Consider the following 24,199-nt stretch of genomic DNA (forward strand, 5'->3'; position numbering starts at 1 on the left):
GTCACGCGGATGCAAGTGAAAGTACAATTAACGAGCCACGGGCACGCTTGGTCGTGTCAGTGTCGATTCGTTGTGGCTGCCCGTTGTTGTCAGTACGGTGTAGCAAGACTAGGATGCGGTATCGCGTAACGTTATGGTACATCTCGTGGCCGCGACTTCGTGAGAACGTCGTCGAGGTAGTGGACGCGTCTCGCTAAAGGGAAATGCGGTATATCGTATCGCGTGAGTGCAGACCAGGCTAACCTAAGCGAGGCTTGTCGGTGGTGATTTTCGAAGGTGTAAGTGCAAGAGTGCGCGGGGACTCGTGTTGAAGGCGAGCACCACCTCCAGGGAGTCCCGGTGTTCGGAGGGATATGCACGCGCACGTCAAGATGTCGTCGGGAGGACACAGCAGTCGTACGCGAACCGTGCACATAGGTTCAATTTTCCAGAAGCTTCACGGTCGCTTCGCCGACCCTATGACACTGCCAAAACTGTCGACCGACAAGCGAATGTTAGATAAGACCTGGAAGTTGATGGATAAGGTGGTTAAACTCTGTCAACATCAGCGAATGAATCTGAAAAATTCGCCGCCGTTCATCCTCGACATTCTGCCCGACACGTATCAGCGGCTCAGACTGATATACAGTAAATACGAGGGCAGGATGCAGATGTTGCACAGCAACGAGCACTTCTGTGTGTTCATCAACAACCTTATGAGAAAGTGCAAGCAAGCGATCAAGTTGTTCAAAGAAGGCAAGGAGAAGATGTTCGACGAGACTTCCCATTATCGTAGAAATCTAACGAAGCTCAGCCTTGTCTTTAGCCACATGTTATCCGAATTGAAGGCCATCTTTCCCACCGGTGTGTTCGCCGGACACAAGTTCCGTATCACGAAAGCGGATGCGGCCGAGTTCTGGAAAGATAGCTTTGGAATCAGGTGCGTACCTTGAGTCAACAATCAATTTCCTCCTCTTCTATTCTTTCATCCTCTCGATCATGTAAACAGGACACACCTGTCCGCCGCGTGTGCCTCGCGACCCTGACGTGTGCGTAAAAACGAATAATAAACGCGCGCTGTAAGCTCGCACGTGCGCACACCTAACCTAAAAACGGCTGCGCGTCTCATTGATATTGACATTACCTATCGCGTAACCGAAAACCGGGACGTGTCGGCTCGTGTGCAACTGACGGCGTACGCGAAATGTATTTCGTCGGCCGGAAGTGTCCTTTTTCACGCGCGAACCGATATACAGGGTGCCCCAAAATAGGCAATGCCAAGATTTATTAAAGAAAAGTTTTTAAGAATTATGAACTAGCACAGCAATTGTTACGATCTTATCGTCATTTTCGTTATCTTGTTGAACATATGTCTATCTTATCTTTATGTTCAACTTTTATTTGTTCATTGGCGCAATAACAATTCTTTCTTATTTTGTGTAGTTCAGTACGATGAATCATCTTTACCTTTATAGCTGAAATTTATTAAAAAAAACTTTATAGAATACATCAAAGTTATAAATTCTACATTTTCAATTTTTCGTATAGTTCCATCTACTTTGGAAAACCTTTTACATGCAACCTGTTTTCTCGTATGTGCCGAGGTATGAAAAGCATTTTTTCATTCTATTGTTTTCGTAATAAATTCACTATGTCACGCCAAGGACTCGCAGTTGGTTTTATTATTTACGAGTAAAATGTGTAAGAATACGCACACGATAGGTCACCGGGATATAAGATTGTTTCCTTTGACGATAACGTTAATTCGTTTAAAGTTTACTCGCGATACGAAGCTCGTGTGTGCGGGCAATGTTTGCGCGTATCAGACGTTTTAAGTGGAATTATTTGTGTATACTTGGAAAATCAGATTATTTACTCCGTTTTTTAATATTCGACAATAGACGTGCACGATTGACCACGTATGCGGTTACATCAGATAGAATGAGTTCAATTTGGCTCGGATTTCAAGTATTCTGTCAAATCTACTAGCATCCCGACAAATTGCGAGGATCTTTCGCGGGCAAACCATGTAGCGGCAGTCAGTCATTCATGAATTGGCTCGAACTGCTCTCGCCGTTTATTTATACCGACTGATAAATCGCTACGCGGCGGCACGTAGCCGAGCAGCGCCGCGTCATGACGTATTCCAGTAAAAGTAGGTGTGCGTATCGTTTTGTAAAACGACACTAAACAAAACCACCACCATCATCATCATCATCCCTTCTCTTTAATGCAATCGTGAAATTCTTTCGTTATTGGATGTGTTCCTGCATTCCTGAAATCGTGAGAGGATTTCCTTCTTTTTCCGCGCTTACGATACTCGAGTCGCGACCAATGGACAGTAACCGACCGACCGACCGACAATGGTCGGTAACGGTTTGTCTTGACGATTTACACGGTTCGACGTTTCGTAACGAGGTATAAATGGAATTCTGATTATACCGGAAGCAGCTTTGCGCTAATACAGCCGGTAACTGTTCGCCCGTCGACGTTTCTAATGAAATCACAGACGTGTTTTTATCGGTTTGCGTCGCGGGCCGTTTCCGATACCGCCGAACGGAAACGCGTCATCTTTCCTTTTCTCGATTGGTCGGAACTAAAATAACTCGCCGAAAGTAAACATTATCGGTCCGTTTGAAAAAAGCAATCACACTAACCAATAGGTATATTTCCGTGTATAAAGTTCAGGATTCGACTTCGATAAATATTGTTCGGACAGACTTAGGGGTTTCCAAACTTTTTCAAAGGTGTCTCTTAAAAAAAAAATTAATTTCCAGAAAATGATTAACGCATGTTTAAGAATAAAAAAAGTGAAGCTCTGTCTACTACTAGACACTTGCCGAACACTTGTATCTCGTTACGAGTTCGGATGACGGAGGTTCTACTTTGATAGCATTTGATAGCAATTAATCTACTTTGAAACGTTCCTGTCGGTGAAATTAGAAAATGGTTGAAAATAGAATAAGCTTCCTGGGAAACGATAAAATATTAATACTTTATGCGTCCCGGGGAATCGGTTATATTAAACCCGTGGAACCTTAAACGTCTGTATGCGTCACGTAGCTCTGTATTTATTTATTTATTTATTTATTTATTTATTTGAGCCGTGAAATACATATTAGTTCTACAGTATAATCAAATTAATATCCACCTGTAGTTTGTTACAATAAATACATTCATGTATACGTCAATCACTGCTTTACCAATCTAAATGGATTCATTGAAACCGAGAAAAAATCAACGTCGCGACTAAGGCTATTTGCTAAATTGCAGATTCCATTAACCGGGTCACTATGACCAAGCTTTGTTCTGTACACCATCGGTCTGAAAGGAAGAACGGATTTCCCTATTTCCAAAGAGACAGGGACACTTTCGAGCAACTCTGGACAAATGATCTTGTCGTACATTGAATAAATAAATCGATTATATTTTTTTGCACGGTTGGAACCTCACAGCTCGCGTTGAATTTACAGTGAACAATACCTCGTCGTTAATTTTATAGGGAAAGTTAAAGATCGTTAAATTATTTTGTAACTTTTCGAACCCATTTTATTTCTTCGTAAGGAGTAACGAGCCCACGCGTTCTTCGAAGAAGGTTAACCAGAAGTAGAGTATTATCGGAGAACCATTCCTGTTTGGCATGGTAGGATGCAGGCGATTGCAGCACGATTAACATGCGGCGAGCCGACTCGATTACGCCGATGTGTGAACTTTCAGTTTCCGGTCAAATAATCCGCGGACATCCGGCCAACCATATACACGTACACAGCCGTACACGCAACGCTTGCATTCTTTAATCGTGCATAACACCCGGATTTACGGCGTCTTTAATTCTCCAGCGATAAGATAAACGTAAGCTTCGATTGGAATTATTTCACCGGAAATAATATATAGTTATCGTTGTTGCGCTTACGCGATAACTCGAAAAAATCAGCGGTACGCTATAATCTTATTCGACCTTCTCATCGAGGAGATACAATATCGCTTTCTCTAAGGCGTAGTTTTCCCGCGTAATACGATTTAAACGGACCGATGTTTTCTTTTTTTTTGTCACATCGACGATCATTTCGTGACTTGCCGGTGAAACGAATTTAAATTCACGTTTAGTGTGGAACACGTCCGCGACCGTCAGCTCGCTCGCTAATGGATGTTTTCAGTGATGAGTGTACCGGAAGCCGGTGGCAAGGGGTGAGCTTTTATCGAAAAGGAGACCGAAGTCATCTATCCGACGCATAGAGCGGATCGTTGTAGTGGAGCACCGGTATAGCTGTGAAGGATCGTACTTTGCGCTGCGCGGAGCTGGGGGCAGAATCTTCTCCTCTCTTCACGATACGTATAACGATATCCGGATGTGGGCTGGGAAAGCCGTATGAGAAAAAAGTGGTGAGGCAGAATGGAATTCAACGAGGTTGAGCATTCCGGTTTCTTGTCTCCTACGATTATTTCATTAACGTGTCTTTTCTTCCTCCGGTAAATACAGGGTGGACCGTTCTAACGGGAACGCGTAACTATCTCCGTTGTATACGAGAAAAATTACCAAAATTCGCGAACATGGTAATAAAAAATTAAACGAAAGAAAATATTTTTTCTGAGAGCTTTCTTCTCACGATGTTTCAACGTCATCGTTTTTTTTTCTTTTTCTATTAAATATATACATATTTCTCAATAGGTCGATTTAAAAAATAAATACTTCGAACAGTACTTCAAATTTAATTCGAATAAATTCGAATTTTAAAGAAAATAACAGTTCCACCGTAAAGTTCATCGATATAATTTGTGCAACGATAAACGAATTTCGTTCCACGTTGCCGATTAATTCGTGTACGAGAAATCCGCAGATTTTTAGTCTGTACCGTAAATCGCGGGACACCCTGTATCTCAACCGTCGGTGTATCAAGCGTTTTCGTAGCGGGGCGTCCCTGAATCACCGAATTACCGCATCCGGCCTAAAACAAGACCGTTAATTCGACCCACGGCGGACCGTGAGGTGATCGATATATTTTAAATTCCGTTTCGAGTGCACGTAGTCGTCGGTGTGTTGTACAAGATCACGGCGCCGTTTATTCTCGAGATATCGGGTATCAGGTGTTAAGCTCTGATGTCTCAGAAACGACGCGGACGCAATATGTTGCTGTGAAATGTGTGTCGTTGAAATTTACCAAAACCGTAGTCAAACGGTATTCTATATTTACACGAACTTTTTCGTACGCTTGTATCACCCTTGAAATTATGTCGACTAATAACGAAGCACTATGTATAATTAGTCGAAACGAGTACACGGCTCGATCCTATCAAAGCGAGTTTTACTCACAAATGAAGGTCACGACCCGGACGAATGCTTTTTGAATGAAACCGGGTTTTAAACCGGAGACTTATACCGAAATACAAAATACTGGTAGTGTACCGATACTTTCCGATTACATCTGGGAAACCGTTACGGAAACAAGAATAGAAAAACACCGGATTAAGATAAAGATAACCGAAATAATTTCGTGTTCCTGCTCGATAAAATCCTAATTACACGTTGATCATCAAAAATTCAATTCTGGCCCCGTGGTGTATCGGATCGGCTTCGTTTTTCTTTTAAACGGTAAATCTCCACGGAAGGGATAAAGAAGTCGTACACTTTTGCCGTAGGATCGATATTTCATGCGAGTGGGAGTATTGGCTGTCTGGAAGGCGAATTCATTCCGGAGGTTACTTTCGGTATATTAATTCCAGTCGGCGGGGGTTGAACGCCATTGATAGGCGGCCCGATGTCTATCAGCTATCCGTGTCTGAAGAGTTACGACGAAAAACCTGCCCCCGTTGGCAGTCGGCGAGTTAAGCTCGCATCCGGACGTGGAGCCGAAGCGGAAGGAAGGGGACGTGACGTCGCGATTAAAGCGAATTAAACGAGCGAATTGTACGAATCGTCGTAGCCGCGCGTAGACCAACCGCGCGCTACGCGAGTATCCTCCGTCCACGTTTATCGGAACACGAGGTTCTACCTCAGACTCGCTCGTAATCAACGATCGCTATCTTCGATTAAAATCGTATCGTATCTACGGTTCGAATTTTACGTCGATACCACTACCGATGTTAACTACCACGAACTAAGTAATCCACGGATATTCTCGAACCGCACGGTTTGTAATTGGGAAAACTTCGTTCGACTTTACGCGATTCCGTCAATGGATTTCTGTAGATCGTAGAGTATGCGAGCGCACGTCTCATGGGTCGAGAATAACGGGGCACGTAGCGTTCGAAATTCTATGGAAGCGAACCCTTTTCGATTAATTGCGTAACAAGTACTCCGTTTCTCCGTTTGGAGATCGGAACAAGCGAGTCCTTCGGAAATCATCATTTGTATCTCCGGTTGCGGAAAAGTGTTCGAAGAGTTCACGTTCCGCGGACGTTGGTTAGCTTGCACGCGCTGTAGTTCTCTGCGTGTCGTTAAAAGCATCTTTGGCTCGGTCGAGCGACGACAATGTTCGATATAATGTCGATAATGCGGTTAACGGTAGGCATCGTCGAGGGAGTAGTCTCACAGATTCACACGAGCACGTGGAACCTTTGAAACGAACGGGGCATCCTTGAAACGCAGCTCCAGCCGTTCCACTGACATTTTGCACGGATGTATTTTCGCTGTAATATTGCGTAATTGCATCTAGTCATCGATAGTTAGAAGCGTTACAGCAATAAACCTTCCTTCCGAAGGCACGAAAACAAAAGCGTTTCAAAAGTTCCGGGTTGCATCGAGCGATTTCGTGTATCGTGAAACCTGTACAGCAAACTACTATTTCCGGTGAAACGATAGTCGAACTGTTCGAGTACTTGGAGGAAAAAAGTTCTCGTATAGCCGTGTACCTGAATCTGGATACAAATTTTGCATTTTGGCAGCTCAGCGCGGGCAGGGTGTTTGGTTTCGCGTCGAAGAGTATAAAATATGAAAAGAAAAATTCAATGTTACGGTCGGTTCTTGATTTCCAATCGACGTCGCGCGAGCGGCAAACCAACGAACGCATGGAAGACGATGTCGGTGCGTTGGAAAAGCGGCGATCTATGAATGGAGGCGAGCCTCGGATCAGTCGGCAAGCAAGGACGACTAATTATAGCGTTAGTATCTCTCAGCTTCGTTTTGTACATTAGCCACGCGCCGTCTATGCATATATACATATGTATATGTATATATGTATATACATACTTATATATATGTATGTATATATATACATGCGCGTACGTACAGATATATCGCAGAACATTCAATTCCGAGTCACGGGGTACTCCTGCAATAGAGGACGTGACCCAGTTTAACGGTGACGTAAAGCGGCTCAGGATTGAAATTCAGGAAGGACACGCGCCTCGCCGAGTTCTAGTCTCTTTTCTTCTCTTTCTATCCTGCCTCCCGTTACCCGGATTCCAAACGGGGTGCCTACTTTCTTCTAAATATGAATTTTCACGCATCACCGTGCCCTCTTGGCTATAATCGAAGCTCGTTTCTCAGAGCCGCGTTCGACCGTGCAGGACCGAACACCGGGAGATGTCGTTCAGCTTTTCGGAAACGAAAAGACGTAGCAATACGTCATCCGGCGCTAAAGCGTTAAACACACAAGAAAACGAAGGAGAGAGAAATATTTCGCGGTAGGTCGAGTGTTCGCCTTTCATCCTTGACCTGCTCTCACACGGGACACGATGGTCTGTAATTATGTCATCGTGTTACTCGAATGCGCCTGAAATGCATCGACCCATTTTTCGAGCGGAGAACGTCGAATTAATTTCTGACACTGTTGGGATGCGCTGCGAGACAAATGCGTGTATATCGGGTCGTCTCGTAAGTAACGTGTATTTTCTGACAGGATCTGTGGAGACGTTTGTCGAGAACTATTCGTCGAACAAACTTTCATGGACGGGCTCGGAAACTTGATGCAAATCATTTCGCTATCGATACTTAGAAAACATTGAAAAAACGAGTATACCGTGCGAATAGTCTCCAATAAATATTGGAGTGTCTTTAGAGCAAAATGTAATTCTATCTTTTACACCAGTGTATGCAGTTCGTAAAAATTAACGATACGAGTTAACGAGGCAATGATAAAATCGCAACGTATAATCTCAGAATGATCGACATTCTGTAAAAGATAACAACCAATCTTTTTCATAATTTTTTATATGATTATTCACAGTTCATCGAAAGGTCTGGGTTAGGTGTACCCTAAACTCATTGAAGTACTGAAATTGAACGGTCTATTGTGAACATCTGGATTGATTGCAGTAAAAATAAAACGGACAGCTATGCTCGACGGAAGTTTTCTTTAGTCGGGACAACAGGTGATCACATGTCGCGAAATAGACATTGTGGAAACTGGAGGAATTTGGCTGGGAAAGGATGCGATTCACCCAGCCTACTTCCCGGATATTACACCAACGAACTGTCCCCTTTCGGGAACGAAAAAAAGTAAATGCGGTACGACTCGCTAAAGCAAATCCTGTGTCTTAAAAGCGCATTGTGATTATAGATTTCTCTGACGTACCGACCATTGTCTTTTTTTTTCATGGTAGTAATGGGTGCCGCAGGCTTACTTTCGCCCGGCGTTTACGTACGCTCGTGACCAAGCCTATTTTTAACATCATTAGTGCCTTTTATATGGCTCACTTTAATTGTCCCGCGATCCTTTCAACGCCCGCGGAACAAAAACGGTTCTTCGTTGACATGATATATCGAATCATTCTATAAGTGACGCGAATTTTCTTTTACTAAGGCCTCTAGGCGAGACTCGTGGAAGTGTTATCAGGGCGAGGCATCTAATAGGGAGTACTTAGATGTCTCCTGGACTTCGCAAATGTAAAAATATTAATTATTTGCTCTTGAGTCCTTCTTCATTGGGCCCTACAAGCAACTCGAGACGATTTGGCACATATTTGATGTATCCAATTCCTCCTCTTCTCCTTTAGCTGCATTGCAGCTAAACGCTTCGAGTTTCAAAGAAATCAAACTTAAATAAAAATGATCACCGCTCGACTTACGCGTCAAACCTAGTGGTGACCGAGAGTCACCTCTCGAGTTACTGCATCAAATCAAGTGGTGAGCGAGAGAGTCACTTCTCGAGTGCATAGGGTTAAGAGTAGACTCGTGCGACTTTAAGAAACAAATGTGATACTGGAAGATTTGATGCAATAATACTGAAAGTTTTAAGGCACAAAAATTTCAATTTGTATGAATGTCACATCATTTTTATTACTCGTCGTTTATACATACAGTAATAAAACATTTGTGTATTAATCGGTATACGTTTAAAAAAAAAACAAATATTGTTCGTTTGTATATAGAAATGCAGTCTGTGGTGTTTCTGTACTATAGGAAGTATGTACAAACTTTCAGTAATTACGAAGACTCAAAGACAAAACTTTGTTATATTAACGCTGTACATTTAGAATCTACAATTGGACGAGTATAAAATATTGATACGTTTTAAATGAGTGTTTCTCGATTTCAAAGTCTACTATATACTAAACGTTTCGAAATCAAAGATAATTTGAGAACACTTAGAAATATTTTTCAAGATGGCTCTTCAATTTACTGGGGTCTACGTTAGGACCGTGTCTCTCCACGACTTTGCCTTCCTTGTCGGCGATGAACTTGGTGAAGTTCCATTTAATGTAGGAGCCTAAGATTCCTCCTTTTTCTTTCTTCAGATACTTCCAAAGGGGATGTGCATTGTCACCGTTCACATTGATCTTCTCAAACAAGTCAAATTTGACCTAGAGCAGAATCCAAATTTACGTTAAGTAAAAATTTCTATGCCCACCTATAAATGTCTATACTTTTCGTACTAATAAAAACGTTATAATACCTTTTGTCGATCGGCGAAACTGCATATTTCATCGCTCCCTCCTGGTTCTTGTCCGTTAAACTGGTTGCAAGGAAAAGCCAAAATTCGTAAACCTGTAAATATACAATTTCCGTAATCAATCGACAACTTTTAATATGCATTTTAGAAAATAAAGGTTTGGATTTATTGTACCTTGCTTGTCGGCATATTCATCGTATAATTCATTCAGTTCTTTATAATTCGTTGCAGTGAGGCCGCATTTTGACGCCACGTTTACAATCAAACATACGTGACCTTTGTATCTGTAAATACGATAATATTAACGATATATATCTTTTATCAATTATGAACATTAACTAGCTTAGCAAGTCATTTACTTCGACAGAGGAACCTCTTCACCCTTGATGGATTTGGCAGTAAAATCATAAATAGATGTAGGCTCCTTGCAACTCTCGTTTTCGCTCATGGTTGCTGCCGCGACTTGAATCAATCGATATTTAAAATATTGCGTTGAAAATACTCCACCAGAGGAGAATTTTTTTTAAAGTTTTAGGTATTTATAATGGATTCAAAATTCTGGAAGCGCAACAAATACAATAGAAAGATAAACATTCGTGTCAGTGAACTGATAAAAAGTTTAAAATAAGCATCTTGTTGGGTATTATCGTTAACGAGGCTAATCATTACCAGATTGACAAAAAATTATTTTTAAGTTAAAACATAATTCTTATTCTTTTTCATATTTATAACCCGGATTAATCTTTAGATTATAGTTTTAAATAAAAAATCTGTTTACTATTTTACCATTGTACACTTCTTCGTTACGATCGTTCATGAATATATGAAGGTTAGCAATGCGTGTTAATTTAACCCTAACCTTACTCATGTAACGATTACTTGCAACTTCTTCATAATTAATGTATGACGCGTCGCGTACAGATTATTCTGCCATGGGTGTATGTGTGAGCTTTACGATATCGACTACGTGTATCAATGCTGTGGCATTTAATACGTACCGTTCAAAAATTGCTTTCGTGTTACTTTTATATAAATTGTCAATCTCTAAGAGGATAGAACATTTATCTAAGAATCGTTAGATACTAACGTATCGGTAGTTCGGTGGTCAAGCTTTAAATATAACAAAAGTAGTAATGTATATTTTTTTATCGCTATATCTAATAAAAATTACTATTTGAGTGTTTTGTGTGGTCATATTATTTATGATCAATATTTATTTTATATCTGTTGAGAGAAGTCTACAATTGAAATGTTCAAAAAGGGGTCAATACATTAAATAGATTGAGAACCTCTGAGTCACATTATCGCCCTAGTGGCCCCGTAGTATGCCGTTGCTTATGTACACATTTGTATACGTATTTAGTGACCATGGTGTGAATGGATACAGACGCTTTGTCGTAACGTAAATTTTCGCATTCGTAGAAAAAATTTCTCTCAAAGTGAATAAGTCTAACTTAAGATATAATGAGAATGTTGTACGCATCGAAAACAATAATACCACTTTCAAAACAGTAATACTATGCATCTTTTTATACAAAAGAATTTATGATACAAAACACTGTTTCATGCAATTGTTAATAATCATCTCTATTAATTCGATCTTTGCAAGGGTCACTGCCGTATTAAATGTCATCCTTGAAATAAAAAAATCGCACTATGGTTATTTTGTTCTCAGAAGAGAACAGGAGAAGGGAGAACAGGTATCAAACTTATTAAATTACGTGCCTGAAAAACTTCGAATAACCCATGTAAACCCCACCGGCAGTGCCAATTTTATAGAATGCATTCTTCGATGTGCAGTATGCTGTATGTATACGATCGTGTCCCTGAAATTGTTAGTGCAAACACTGAGAAATTTGAAATAAGTAAAAAGAAAATCAAAGATCGAATGTTAATTTGATTCCCAAAAAAATCGTTGCATCGTTTGAATATTTGCTCATGGCAATTTGAAATTGATTGCCATCTGTCGTCCATTAAGCTAACCTCAGAAAGACGGTACTATTAGGTTCCACGGTTCGCTTGACGTTTTATTGATAACTATGTCAAATTTAAGCCCTACGTTTCTTTATGTATGCAATGATAATGTGATACGATTGCTTGCAATAGAAGTCAAATGAATCTTACCGAAGATATATCGACAAACGTTGGAACAAGAGAAACATCAACCACACACTAGCAGCTCTGCTTTTGCACTGATGAGTCGACTGTAATCTACTAGCGACTGTCGACTATACATACGCAATACTTACATACTTGTATATGACGACAGAAGAAGTTTTATTGTAGTAGAAAATGACTTGGACATTTTATTTTCATTATTGCGATTCAATGCAGGAATATGACATTAAATTCGATAAAAATTCTATATTTTATTAAATACATTTAACCTTTTAATTAATAGGTTCTCGTTCTAATGTTAAGGTAAACATTATTTTAAATTAGTACATGCTATGAACATGGATTACACCTTTTTGTGCAACCATTTCTTAATCTTTTTTATTTTTATTTGATATATTATCTTCCTCCAAGAAGGATGATTGTATATTAAAAAAACAAATATTACAATTCATGTATAATGCATCAGCAGGAGATAACTTTTGCTTTTGTTTTTAGTACATTGGTCCCATGGAAAGTATTCAGAGACAAGTTGAATGAAGTTCATCCGATTAGTTCTGTGCTACAAGCTATGGCACTGAAATCCACAATAGATCTTACGTGCAATGACTACATCTCTAACTTTGAGTTTGATGTATTTACAAGGTAAGATTACAGCTACAAAAATTGATTATTTTGTAGAATTACCGAGATATTTTTTTTTTCATTCTTTTAGGTTATTTCAACCTTGGTCTACGCTTTTACGCAATTGGAAAATTCTGGCTGTGACTCACCCTGGATATGTAGCTTTCCTCACTTATGATGAAGTGAAGGCACGTTTACAAAAGTATTGCAGACCTGGAAGTTATGTGTTCCGATTAAGCTGCACAAGGTTAGGACAGTGGGCCATTGGTTATGTTACGTCTGATGGAGATATTCTTCAAACTATACCTCACAATAAAAGTCTTTGTCAAGCCTTGCTTGATGGATATCGGGAAGGCTTGTAAGTACATACTGCGTAAGAAAATATTAGCAGAGTGTTAAAGGTTTCTAACTTTTAACATTCTTTTTAGTTACTTATATCCTGATGGTCATAACATAAATCCCGACTTAACATGGGCAGTGCAGCCCACTCCAGAGGAGCACATAAAAGTCACCGCAGAACAATATGAACTATATTGTGAAATGGGTAGCACATTCCAATTGTGTAAAATTTGTGCAGAAAATGACAAAGATGTGAGGATAGAACCTTGTGGTCATCTTCTTTGTACTCCGTGTCTCACAGCTTGGCAGGTAACATTAATTTTAGCTGACGCATAAAAGTACATCAAGCGAGGAAATTCTGCGGAAGTACAAACTTACGACGTACGATTTTGCAGGATTCTGAGGGACAGGGTTGTCCGTTTTGCCGAGCTGAAATTAAAGGAACTGAACAGATAGTAATTGATCCGTTTGATCCTCGCAGAACACATCGACCAGGAACTCATTCAGCGTCCGTTAGTAATGCATCGACCCCCACGCGGGATCTTGACCCCGACACCGAGGTATCCGACTAGGAGTAGCACCTACCCTCATTATATTAAATGTGCTCTATGTATAACAACTTCTCCCAGCAACATGCCTCATTTTTAAAGAATGCTTCATGCATTTCACACGAGATTTCGAGTTTATACGATCGTCACGTCATATCATTTATAGGATTATCATCGAACTCGTTACCTCTCGCGAGGTACGTAAGCTTGAACGTAATAACGTCGAAGTTTACTGAAGTGAATGTTCGAAAAGTGAACAATGTAAAAAGGGACCAACTTTTTTGTCTCTATGTGAGCTTTGTTCGATTTACACCATTTTTTGTTTGCTATTACCTTTTTCGTAAGTACATAAGAACACGCAAAATGGCTTAAAAGAATCATTTTTAAAAACGTTTAAAAGTTCGACAAACGATTAATATGAATGTTTTTTGCAGTTTACAAGTGTTCGTATTAACACGTTTTTATATTACTTATTTATAAATAAGTAAGATTTTTCCAAAAAAGTAAAGAAACTTTGCATTTATGGAGACCCTAAGGTAGGTTGCTTTTTTGCATTACACCGTTCAGGGCTTATTGTACAACTCATCCGTTCTTGTTTCATATACTATGAGCGTTTGCATTCATAACTCATGCTCCCGCGAAGCGAAACACCGTGTCGTTTAACGTACACGTAACTAGTTGTACTTGGAGTATAACGATTTATTTAAAGTAATGGAACAATACGTTTTACGAACGACATAATGTTTAGAGATAACATTGTAGTCGAACACCTTGTACGTAACTCACGACACCAGTTACGTACGGATTATCCGCTTTTTGTACGATAGAGTAAAATCCTTGTTGCACGCGATCGGTTAAGAAACGAATCTACTTTTAAATGCATGTACTAATGTATATAGCTGGCAGAGCGTCTTCTTGGCAGTTGAATGCATAACACGACTGTGAAGTTAGTGAAGCTTCGCCCACGTATACGAGTACACGCTATTCGTAGAATAGGAAATTTGTAACGTCGGATTTTGTTAGCGTGCAGTTTCAAAAGAGAATCGATTCGTTCATACATTTATGTTGCAAAATAGGAAATCAATAACACATCAAACAACTGCACTTTCTGCTGTAATTCATTTAAATACGATTCATTCCTATGTTTGTTTTATTTTATAGAAGTTTAAATCTCTCTTTGATTGACCGGTATTTTATTGATATTTGTATCAGCAATGATATGATAAAAGCATATAAAAGATAAAAAAAAAAAGATAATTTTTATAGTACTTGAAATGATAAATAGATAAAAGTGTAGATTACTTCCGACAGAAATAGCGTAGCTTACATCGAGCAACAAGTGCTATGTAGCCTATAGATGAACATTCGCGTTCGTCGTTTTTCTCTTTTTTTTGTATTCTATTAGACTTAATTACGTACCTGTTGGCGATAGGAACAATGTAATAACATGCGACATCTTTACCAGGGCAAAGATGTTTATTATTTTCTTTACCTTAGATATTTATTATTTATTCCGTTCACGCATAAAGCAAGTCTTAAAAGGTTTTTATTACCAATGATTATGTAGGTAGAGCACTTCATACCGAATATCGATGCTGTTGGTATACGCATCATTTTTTTTTTTATTAACACAGACACCGCAAACCCCGTATGCATTAACGCATATTGCACGAGCTGAAACAGAAAATCGCACTCGTTCATCGCAGCTAAAAATTATTTTGTCTAGCTTATCTAAGATTGGCAGTTAACGAGTTAAATAATGAGAATCAGTAATTCTTTGAGCGTAGCCACGTAAGCACCGAATCATTAGAAACTCGAAAAAATGAAAGATTAGACTTCTACTGCGTTCACGTGTAGCCATTTAGCGTTACTTGTACAATGAATAGTGCTGCTGATCGATCCCTGATTCTGTTCAGATCCGTTCACGCTGCCTGTGTATATCAGCAGCGAAATAGAGGTCTAAAATAAATATTTCGTAAACATTACTCTGTAGCGTACATTTTCTCCTACTCATTGTAAAATATTAGGGAACCGAGAAGTACTTGTTTCATTCGTTCTTTTTCTCCCTTTCGTTTTCTTTCATTTAAAATAAAATTGTATTCTCATTACATCGAGAGTTACATCTGCACATGTATACACACACGCCCCATTTTGCTGGATTTTTAGTTCGCTCTGCGTGCCCCTTTGTGGGTCACTGTTCCTTCAAACAGAGAACATTGACACAAACCGAACCAAGGTGTATCGTTATTATCGTTCGCATGATCGTTTATACCTTTATTTTCATAACGTTTACCTACTGGGTCCATTGCTCTGCCCGCTGCATGATCGAACGCTAATCGGTAATGTACATAGCCGAAGGAGAATGGTTTGTCGCTGTTGAATGCAGGTAAGTGAACAAATGCATTATGACCCTCCGCTTTCACGCTTTGTAACTATGCTCGTTATTAATTGTGTGATGTTTCCTCGCATATACAGGGTGATCCGCATGAAGCGTTACGAGCAGTTTCCTTGATAAATGTTTCGGATATTGAAAAAATTCTTTTTCATTATTTCAATGTTCATCATGTTATTTAATTTTGCAGCATACCAATTTTTGCATTCATTTTATCTAGTACATGTAAGAACAAATAATATTTATTTAACATATTCTCTTCATACGTTTTATGCTAATCACCCTGCATTGATCTTTTCCACGAACTTTTTTTATCATTTGGATAAATGCATTCGATTGACGCGAGTTCTGTAATGGATAATTTTTTCTAATTTAAGCGATTGCTTCATCATTAATGTTAGTTATCGATAAACTTCGTTCTTAATCAAGTCTATGTTTTATAGACATCTAATGTCGAGAGCCATTTTCACTTATATGTTTCGTTTCAATTGTACTTTATCCGAACAAAATGCATCTATTCTACTAAAATTATTTATCAAGAAACCTAATGCTGTTTAAAACCAAAATTAAAACGTTGTACAAGGTGTTTACGCTATTTTTGTATTATTTTAAATGAAATAAATGGATAAGTAAAGTTTCATAATTTTTTTATAAGTGATAAATATGCAAAGAATTTTTAATAACCAAGTTCAATTTAATAACATATGACACGTAACGTTTGAAGCCAGGAGAGAATAATAACGTGAACACCCTGTACATGCATTCGCACATTGTGTTGCATTAATTAAAAGCTTAGAGTAGAACGAGACCGGTCTCTTTTCTATGTCGAACAGTAGTATTGAAGTTAATGCAATCTCCTGCTACCCTCAATGTTTTAGGAAATAATGGATCTGTGTAACGGGCATTGTGGATTGATATGCGACGATTCGGACGAAGAAGAAGACTCCAGTCCGACAAATTCTCCGGTTTCGACGCGAAGAATCGTGCCGAGTCCACCACTACCTCCTCGACGACCCTCTCCGTCGCCCACTCCGAATAGTCACTCCAGGAACGGTCGTCACTTGACGGTACCAAAGGAGAATGCACCGCCACCGCCATTACCGGCAATTAACACGGTATTCAACTCCAGCGCTGACAATCAACAAAACAATAATAGTGAGTGTTAACTTCTAGTAGTCTATAGAACATTTTTATAAAACAAAAAGAAAAAGAAAGAAAAGAAAATACAACAAAAATAGGAAGCGGAATGCGAATATTGTATGCACAAGAGTAAAAATATGTAATGAATTATTATTTTTTAACGCCAACATCTTGCAGTACTAATTTCTATTTTATTTTGTCAGTGAACTCCGAGGCAGGATATGACATGTTGCATCGCGCTTCTTCGCCATCTCCAGCGCCACCGATACCACCGGCGCCGTTTCCAGTTGGTAGAACACACGTTCGTCGATCCCAAGGAAGTCACGTCGCTGCAGGACAACCACAACCACCGACATTACCTGAAAAACCTAGTCGTTCCAGTGGCGCGTCCTCAACGTCGAGTCAGACGACGTCCAGCAACAACGTGCCACCGGTTCCACCACCATTATCGGTGCCACGGCCACCAAAGGCCAGCAAAGAACACAATAGACAGGATCATCATTACGAAAATACAATCGTGATACCCGGTACGAGACAGCACGTCGTGAGGAACATTAATCTGGAAGCGAATACGGCTCGATTGTCCGCTCTAATGAGAGGTAAGGACGATCCCACCGGTTCTGCTAAGCCAGAAACCGCGGCATACGAGAACGTCAACGTCGAACACATTACCAAGCTGACGGCTCTCGGATTTGCACAAGACGCTGTGATTAGAGCGCTCGGTATTACTAGGAACAATCTTGAAATGGCTTGTGACATACTGCACGAATTTGCCACGAAATCGTCTTGACCAGGTATGCATAAAAATGCAAGCCTAAACGATTATTGAGTAATCCATATGAACCCTCCTAAAATGATCAACGATGTATCCATATGTCCATAATTCTGTTATTCATTAGTAATCCTGTACTCCTCTATGTTAGTGAATATGAAATGTCGTTTTCCTGAAAAAACATTTGTATAAGTGAATCTACAAAGGATAGGTATTGTTATTATGGGGTGATCGTATGTAAAACTTTATTGGGATCATTTTTTGAAACTGTTCTATATTAAGATTCTGCACAAATCTTTTGTACAATTATTGACCTTCAAAACTTACAAATATCATTAAACTAGAATAGTTTGTTGATGCGATAGAAAAGATAAAAGTCTCACTGTTTCAAAAAATGTACAAATTAGTCCAATCAAATGGTTTTCTTTTTGTTTCAGGATTGAATGCGGAAGGGTCATAACTGGCCATGTTTGCCTCATTTTGCACGACCATCATATGAAATGTGTAGAACTTGTTGCCCTCAATGTATGGAAAACCGGTGTTTCCACAGCTGAGACATTTTTGTCTTGCGAGCACCTTGAAAATCGACAAAGAGGATTACCTGTCAAATTAGTCCGGCAGTGTTCTCCATGGTTTGCCCCGAAACCTCAACAGCACGAATCTTTTTGCACATGTCATATTGGTTCTTTTATGTCATTGTATGACTGAACAATCTTTGTGGAAGATGCCCCAAAACACTATATCTTTTCCTTACACGGACACGCACACATGCGCGCGCACACATACACAGCGAACACATATAAAAAAAGAAGACTGCTTAAAATCGCGACAAGGCGCGACGAAGCGCTAATTGTAAGTAAGAGTGATAAAACGTTGAACTTCACGAGGAAGTTCGCGCCCGCCGAGTACAAAGTATTTCGTTTTCCGCGATCGACGCGTGCGGAATCGTTTTACCACTTTCCTTCGTAGCTCTTAATCTTTTGCATAGAGTAATTACATTTCTCTTTCGAATACTTAAAATGGGAATTAAATACACATTTATAAAGAAAAAACTCGTATGCATCTACGTAACGTGTACAGTGGCCAAACTAACAACACGTTGGATGATTTACATAATTCGCTTGTTTCGATACTCCTCTTTCTCGTTATTCGTTTTCCGAGAAAAGGAATATCGGTTAAATTTTTACATGATATTTAAACGATACTTCTACGTAAAATCGATTTTAACTACGAGCGAGTCATGCGTAATACTTTATGTAATAGTCGCTTTAATCTGAAACAAGGAAAATATCTTTGAAAATTCACGGGCCTCCTAGAACTGAGTCCGTACGTAATTTTTGTTCTGTTATATCGAGCGTAGCGATTAGCGTATTTATCGAATGTGATACTTATGTTAAACGTACGTACGTACACAATCTTCGACTGCACCGAATAATATATTGATACATAGGAAGCGAAACCCATTAATTAATATCTCACTTTTCAAACAAAAATGTAAAAAGTAAAAAAAAAGAAAATCTACAAAAATTACATTTTACGTTGTTTGATAAAAATGAAAATTTTAAAAGCAATTGAAACAAACGGAGTAACTTGTGAGTAAACCATGTATTTATGGGCCACAACGTATACGTTAACGATCAATCAATAAAATGATAGTTTACTTTGAGAAACTTACGATCGAAATGGTTTACAGTACAACACAAGAATAAAAATACTCATAATCGTCAAATTTCTCTTGCGAGATATACTTTAGTGCACGTTCAACGGCAATTCCTCGTAATTCTGTGGCTTTTGTCGTATTGATTCATATCTATATTGTTAACGGTTGTTTGTAAACTTTTAATGTATGTACACGTATGAAAGTTTCTTTCGCGTAATAAGTTAGTTGCCACGAATAGGTCAAAAAATGTTTTGTACATTTACACGTCGAAATAATTGTATCAGAATCGACCATACCAAAGGCACGTCGTTACTGTTCTGGTTTAAAGGAGTATAAAACATTAAGTAAGTATGATTTGTCGTTTGAACTTACAAAATGATGACCACTTTCGAAGAAAATGAACATTTATTTGTTTCAAGGACTATAAATTTGCTTGAAAATAATCATCTAATTGCAGTACCGTCTCTATTAAAAGAACGGTTAGCCTTTATTATTGAATTTCATGTCTGGTATAGATATACTCGGTCAATTTAGCTGTCCTATTTTTCTACATTGTATATTTCGGATTGATGTATATTGTTACGTATTATTGGTAGATAAATTGAAACCGTTTAAGGATCGTGCCCTCGAGAATATGTTTTGGCATTGCTATTGTTCTTTGTCGCGCACTAGCGTATAAGAGTAATCATTTTGGTGCAATACTTAGGGTAGAAGGTAGATACCCTTCTTGATTTAACTATTCGTTGTAAAAATTGTTTTACATATTTCCCGAAATAAATCGACATGTCGTTTATGTGATCCAAAAATACTAGACCCAATGTTTTGCGGAAATAGCATTGAATGTGTCATAGAATATTTACAATCACTACGATATCGAAGATAATTCTGTATGCATTCTTTTGTACCTTTCAATTTCTTCTTCGCTTACTGAGGGATGTAATTCGCAGACGGCTTTTAAAAAATCGTCCAGTTCAACGGTAATAGAGCCATTTAATTCGATATTGTTGAAAGTAGACTCATGGAGTGAACTAATTTGATCGCTTTTGCTCAAAACTCTACGTGCAGCGTTTAGCCATGCATTAGAACAGACCGAGTACAGATCGGCACCGGTCATGTGATCTGGTAATTGATGTATCAGTTTCGTTAATTCCTTTCCGTTTTCGTGCAATTTGAATTTACGAGTCAACGCCTCCAGTACTTTAAATTGTGAATCACGGTTGGAATGAATTCCTACGTATAATAATTTGTCGAAACGACCAGGCCTAAGAAGAGCGCAGTCGATGAGGTCTGGTCTATTTGTAGCGCCTATAATTAATATATTGCTGGAACAGTCAAGACCATCCATTTCGGCAAGTAATTGGGATACCACACGATCCATTACACCTCCACTATCGCTACTGCGCCCACGATTGGGAGCTAATGAATCCAGCTCATCGAAAAATATTATACAAGGAGCTGCGGCTCTTGCTCGCTCGAACACTGCAAAAATAATGCAGTATTTACTTTCATATTTAGACACGCGTCTAATGCATACTCTGTCGTACACAAATCTTAGAATTTTACCTTGCCTAACATTTTTTTCGCTTTGACCAACATACATATTTAACAGTTCGGGACCTTTGATAGATAAAAAATGAAGTTGATACTCTGTCGCAACTGCCTTAGCAAGAAGCGTCTTTCCAGTTCCAGGTGGTCCATATAAAAGCAGTCCAGACTGACCAAATCCTAGAGCATTCAACAAAGGTAGCTGAATTCGACGCATAATTTCATGTTTTAAATCCGTTAAACCACCTATGTCTTCCCAATGAACTTTTGGTACACGTGGTGCACCTTTACAGTCTGTATATATAGATTGCATGTACTCTATAAATAAAAATAGAATTGTTAACAAGAAAATTATATAAACAATGATAATTTTCATGATAGTCTGATTATACCATAAGCTTTATCAAAATCTTCGTGTATAAGTGTTAATGATTTTAAATCTTTATCACTACGTTTGCATTGAAATTTTATAGTGTGAAATATCAGAGCCTTAAGATCAGAAAATGTAAAGTCTGAACACATTCCAGATATTTTTGATAAATTCACTTCATGATACAAATTTGTTTTTACAAGTAGCCATGAAAGTAAGTCTCTCCTTTTATTCTGATCTAGATGTTCCACATAAATTGTTTCAATAAATATTCTATTTAATTCTGCTGATATATCAGATTCATTTGTAGTAGCTACTATAACAATTGGATACTTTGAATGTTTGTCATATAATGCATTTATTTCAGTTGAAAATGTTGATATAATTCTTTCGTCTTTCTGGCCTTCAGAATTTTTTCCAAATATCTATAAACATCATCTAGATTATTAAAAGTTGCAACAGAAAATTAATATATATGTGTGTTAAAGGTACCTCTATATTGTTTAAACAAAGTAAACATGGCACAGACTGTTTGGCATTATGTAACACAATACGTAATTTAGCCTCTGTTTGTGCTGATGTTAAAGCTTGAACTTCTGTAAAGTCTGTGTAAAGAAAATTTAAACCTATTTTTTCAGATACAGTTCGAATTAAGTTGCGTTTATTTGAACCTTGTGAACCCTTAACAAGAAATATTGGCTTTATGGGTAATTGAACATCTGAAATATACAAAAGATATGAAATATTAAGTATTAAATGCATAATTTAAACTAGGTACAAATATATTTAGGCATTAGTTCTTACCATATTTTATGAATGGCAAGATGCAACGTTCTAAATGTTCCAAAGGTTCTGCAAAACTTGGTGGATATGGTTCTATTAACATTTCTTTGGTTTGATCACAATAAAAATGTTTTTGAGGTAGATAACTATATACATTTTGTTCTTGAATGAGTGTTGTCTCTTCACGTAAAATATAAGAACCATCACTAATTCTACAATTCTTATTATCATTAACTTTAATACTAGTAACTTTAAAATATATCACAGACATTGAAGGATTGCAATGTAAATACAATTGATCTGATATGTGCTCTTTTACATCAATTCCAAATAAATCATTTTTTCTCAAAAATCGAGGCTTACAAAAATAATCTTCTAACAGAGCACTTACTACATCATTTGTGCTTTCGTATGGATTCAATATCATAGAAATTTTAGCTTCTGTAGCAAAGTCAACAAAATTATGTTTTATTGGTACTAAAATTGAATAAACATAAATATTATTCGATTACTAGAATAATTTGTTTGTAACAACTATTCATTTTATACTTACTTAAAAAGCAGGACTCAACAGTGCACTGTAATGTATTTTCTATGTTATGCCTAATGATTTCAGATACAAATATTTCATTTGTATCAGTATCATTTAAAGGTATAACTAATATTTTGTACCTTTTTAAGGATACTGTGGAACATACATAAAACCAAGTTGGTACAGATACTTCAAAACATTTTACAGTTGCCAATAAACAAGAACTGCAGTCAATATAATAATCTTCCTCATTGTAAAATTGTTTTATTAAACTCTTTAAGACATTGTCTGGTACAATTTTCCAGTTAAATGTTGTACCAATCAATATTTTCAGTTTAAAAAGTATATAATGTACAAACATATAAAAGAATATGTAATTGCAATTATATTTCATTAAAATTTTGGTTAATTCTCGTAACAAATTTGTATAAAAATATAAAGAACTCATATTTCATTTGGATGTTTAAACATGCCCATTAAATTTTGCCATTCGAGGAAAAACAGCATGTCAAATACATCCCCTTCTCCTTCTCAACTTTTCGTTGTCACGAGGTTGAAATTTTAAATGGTATTATTTAAACTTCAATATAGGTTGTTATTTCAATAAACAAATTATTATTTGTTAAATACGTATCTTTGGATTTTAATACATTTGTGTATATTTCATTTATATAAAATGTGCAAAAGATTATTTAAGTGCACGTTATTTATTCCCAAAATGCAATAATACATATTTAATAAATAATAGTTTAATTCTTCGATTGATAACCTATTTATATAGAAAATGCGCAGCAAAAAAGTACAGCCATCTAGAAGTAACCGGACTAAGCTACTTTAAAAATTACAAGCAGCGCCCTAAGCGGCAAATCATTCAAAATGGAGTTATTATAGAAACACCGATCATACGATGGAATTAAATTAATTTTCAAATATTTGATCTAACTTTAACTAAGAAGAAGTTGAGTAATATTGAAAACACTTTCTTAACACTACGAGTGTTTAATTACAGTAATTTATTATCAAAATGTGATGGTATTTATGTAATTAAGAAACATTTGTTTACTATATTAATATTCGATTATAACGCTTAAATAACGCCATCTAACATTTCAAGTATACGACAATTGGAAAACTAGAAATTTGTAGATAATGTAAAAAACTATTGATAGTGACAGTTATTGATAATTTCTGATAGTTTCAATAGTATTATCAATAGTTTTTCACTCTTTTGTAAAAACGGAAGAGGAAATTCGTTTGACATTCAGCATTCCCCTCATGCAAGACAATTAATTTTAACACAAAAATAATTAGAACTATTGTATTTATATCGGCTTGTACACATAAAGCCACGTTCCCACATATGAAATGTACAGCGCTCAACACACTTGACACCGATGTATTCGTTGAGTTTTCTATAAGTGGAAATGTAACTTAACATGCTTCATCAGCGTTTATATATATACCATTGTAAACTATGACAATGGAGACAAAATAGGGAAGATACTTTTACTCCCTGGAGTGGCTCTGTACAGAACCAAATCTGGATTAGGGTATATGGTAGAAAAGCAGA

General features: G+C 37.7%; 3 protein-coding genes across 10 annotated transcripts; 1 reads left to right on the forward strand and 2 right to left on the reverse strand.

The window, feature by feature from the left end:
• The first annotated feature begins 55 nt into the window (after window positions 1-55).
• Window positions 56-19,269, forward strand: Cbl (E3 ubiquitin-protein ligase CBL). 5 transcript variants are annotated; one of them, XM_076321288.1, is made up of 8 exons: window positions 59-919; window positions 12,423-12,569; window positions 12,640-12,906; window positions 12,977-13,196; window positions 13,283-13,447; window positions 16,706-16,982; window positions 17,171-17,566; window positions 18,177-19,269. In XM_076321288.1, exons 1-8 carry the CDS (start codon window positions 354-356, stop codon window positions 18,197-18,199), a joined length of 2,061 nt encoding a protein of 686 aa, XP_076177403.1. In that variant the 5' UTR covers window positions 59-353; the 3' UTR covers window positions 18,200-19,269. The 5 variants fall into 5 exon arrangements, 4 of the variants coding, with proteins under 4 accessions (XP_076177404.1, XP_076177405.1, XP_076177403.1 ...); XM_076321287.1 differs by having other exon boundaries at window positions 61-919; window positions 17,171-17,761; XR_012993439.1 differs by lacking the exons at window positions 16,706-16,982; window positions 17,171-17,566; window positions 18,177-19,269 and adding exons at window positions 13,602-13,775; window positions 13,870-15,771 and having other exon boundaries at window positions 56-919.
• Gtpx1 (glutathione peroxidase-like 1) lies at window positions 9,354-12,058 on the reverse strand. 4 transcript variants are annotated; one of them, XM_076321299.1, is made up of 6 exons: window positions 11,934-12,008; window positions 11,535-11,635; window positions 10,169-10,271; window positions 9,984-10,093; window positions 9,813-9,904; window positions 9,354-9,720 (listed from the first exon to the last, which is right to left on the reverse strand). In XM_076321299.1, exons 1-6 carry the CDS (start codon window positions 11,969-11,971, stop codon window positions 9,505-9,507), a joined length of 660 nt encoding a protein of 219 aa, XP_076177414.1. In that variant the 5' UTR covers window positions 11,972-12,008; the 3' UTR covers window positions 9,354-9,504. The 4 variants fall into 4 exon arrangements, with proteins under 4 accessions (XP_076177414.1, XP_076177415.1, XP_076177417.1 ...); XM_076321300.1 differs by lacking the exon at window positions 11,535-11,635 and having other exon boundaries at window positions 10,169-10,367; window positions 11,934-12,058; XM_076321302.1 differs by lacking the exon at window positions 11,535-11,635 and having other exon boundaries at window positions 11,934-12,050.
• A 576-nt stretch (window positions 19,270-19,845) lies between the features above and the next one.
• Window positions 19,846-23,353, reverse strand: Pex6 (peroxisomal biogenesis factor 6). The gene is made up of 6 exons (XM_076321286.1): window positions 22,651-23,353; window positions 22,119-22,574; window positions 21,807-22,033; window positions 21,337-21,739; window positions 20,963-21,262; window positions 19,846-20,878 (listed from the first exon to the last, which is right to left on the reverse strand). The coding sequence occupies exons 1-6, from the start codon at window positions 23,075-23,077 to the stop codon at window positions 20,265-20,267; spliced, it is 2,427 nt and encodes an 808-aa protein (XP_076177401.1). The 5' UTR covers window positions 23,078-23,353; the 3' UTR covers window positions 19,846-20,264.
• Window positions 23,354-24,199: the final 846 nt, after the last annotated feature.

Source organism: Ptiloglossa arizonensis, chromosome 10, assembly GCF_051014685.1.
Source record: "Ptiloglossa arizonensis isolate GNS036 chromosome 10, iyPtiAriz1_principal, whole genome shotgun sequence".
Classification (NCBI taxonomy): domain Eukaryota; kingdom Metazoa; phylum Arthropoda; class Insecta; order Hymenoptera; family Colletidae; genus Ptiloglossa; species Ptiloglossa arizonensis.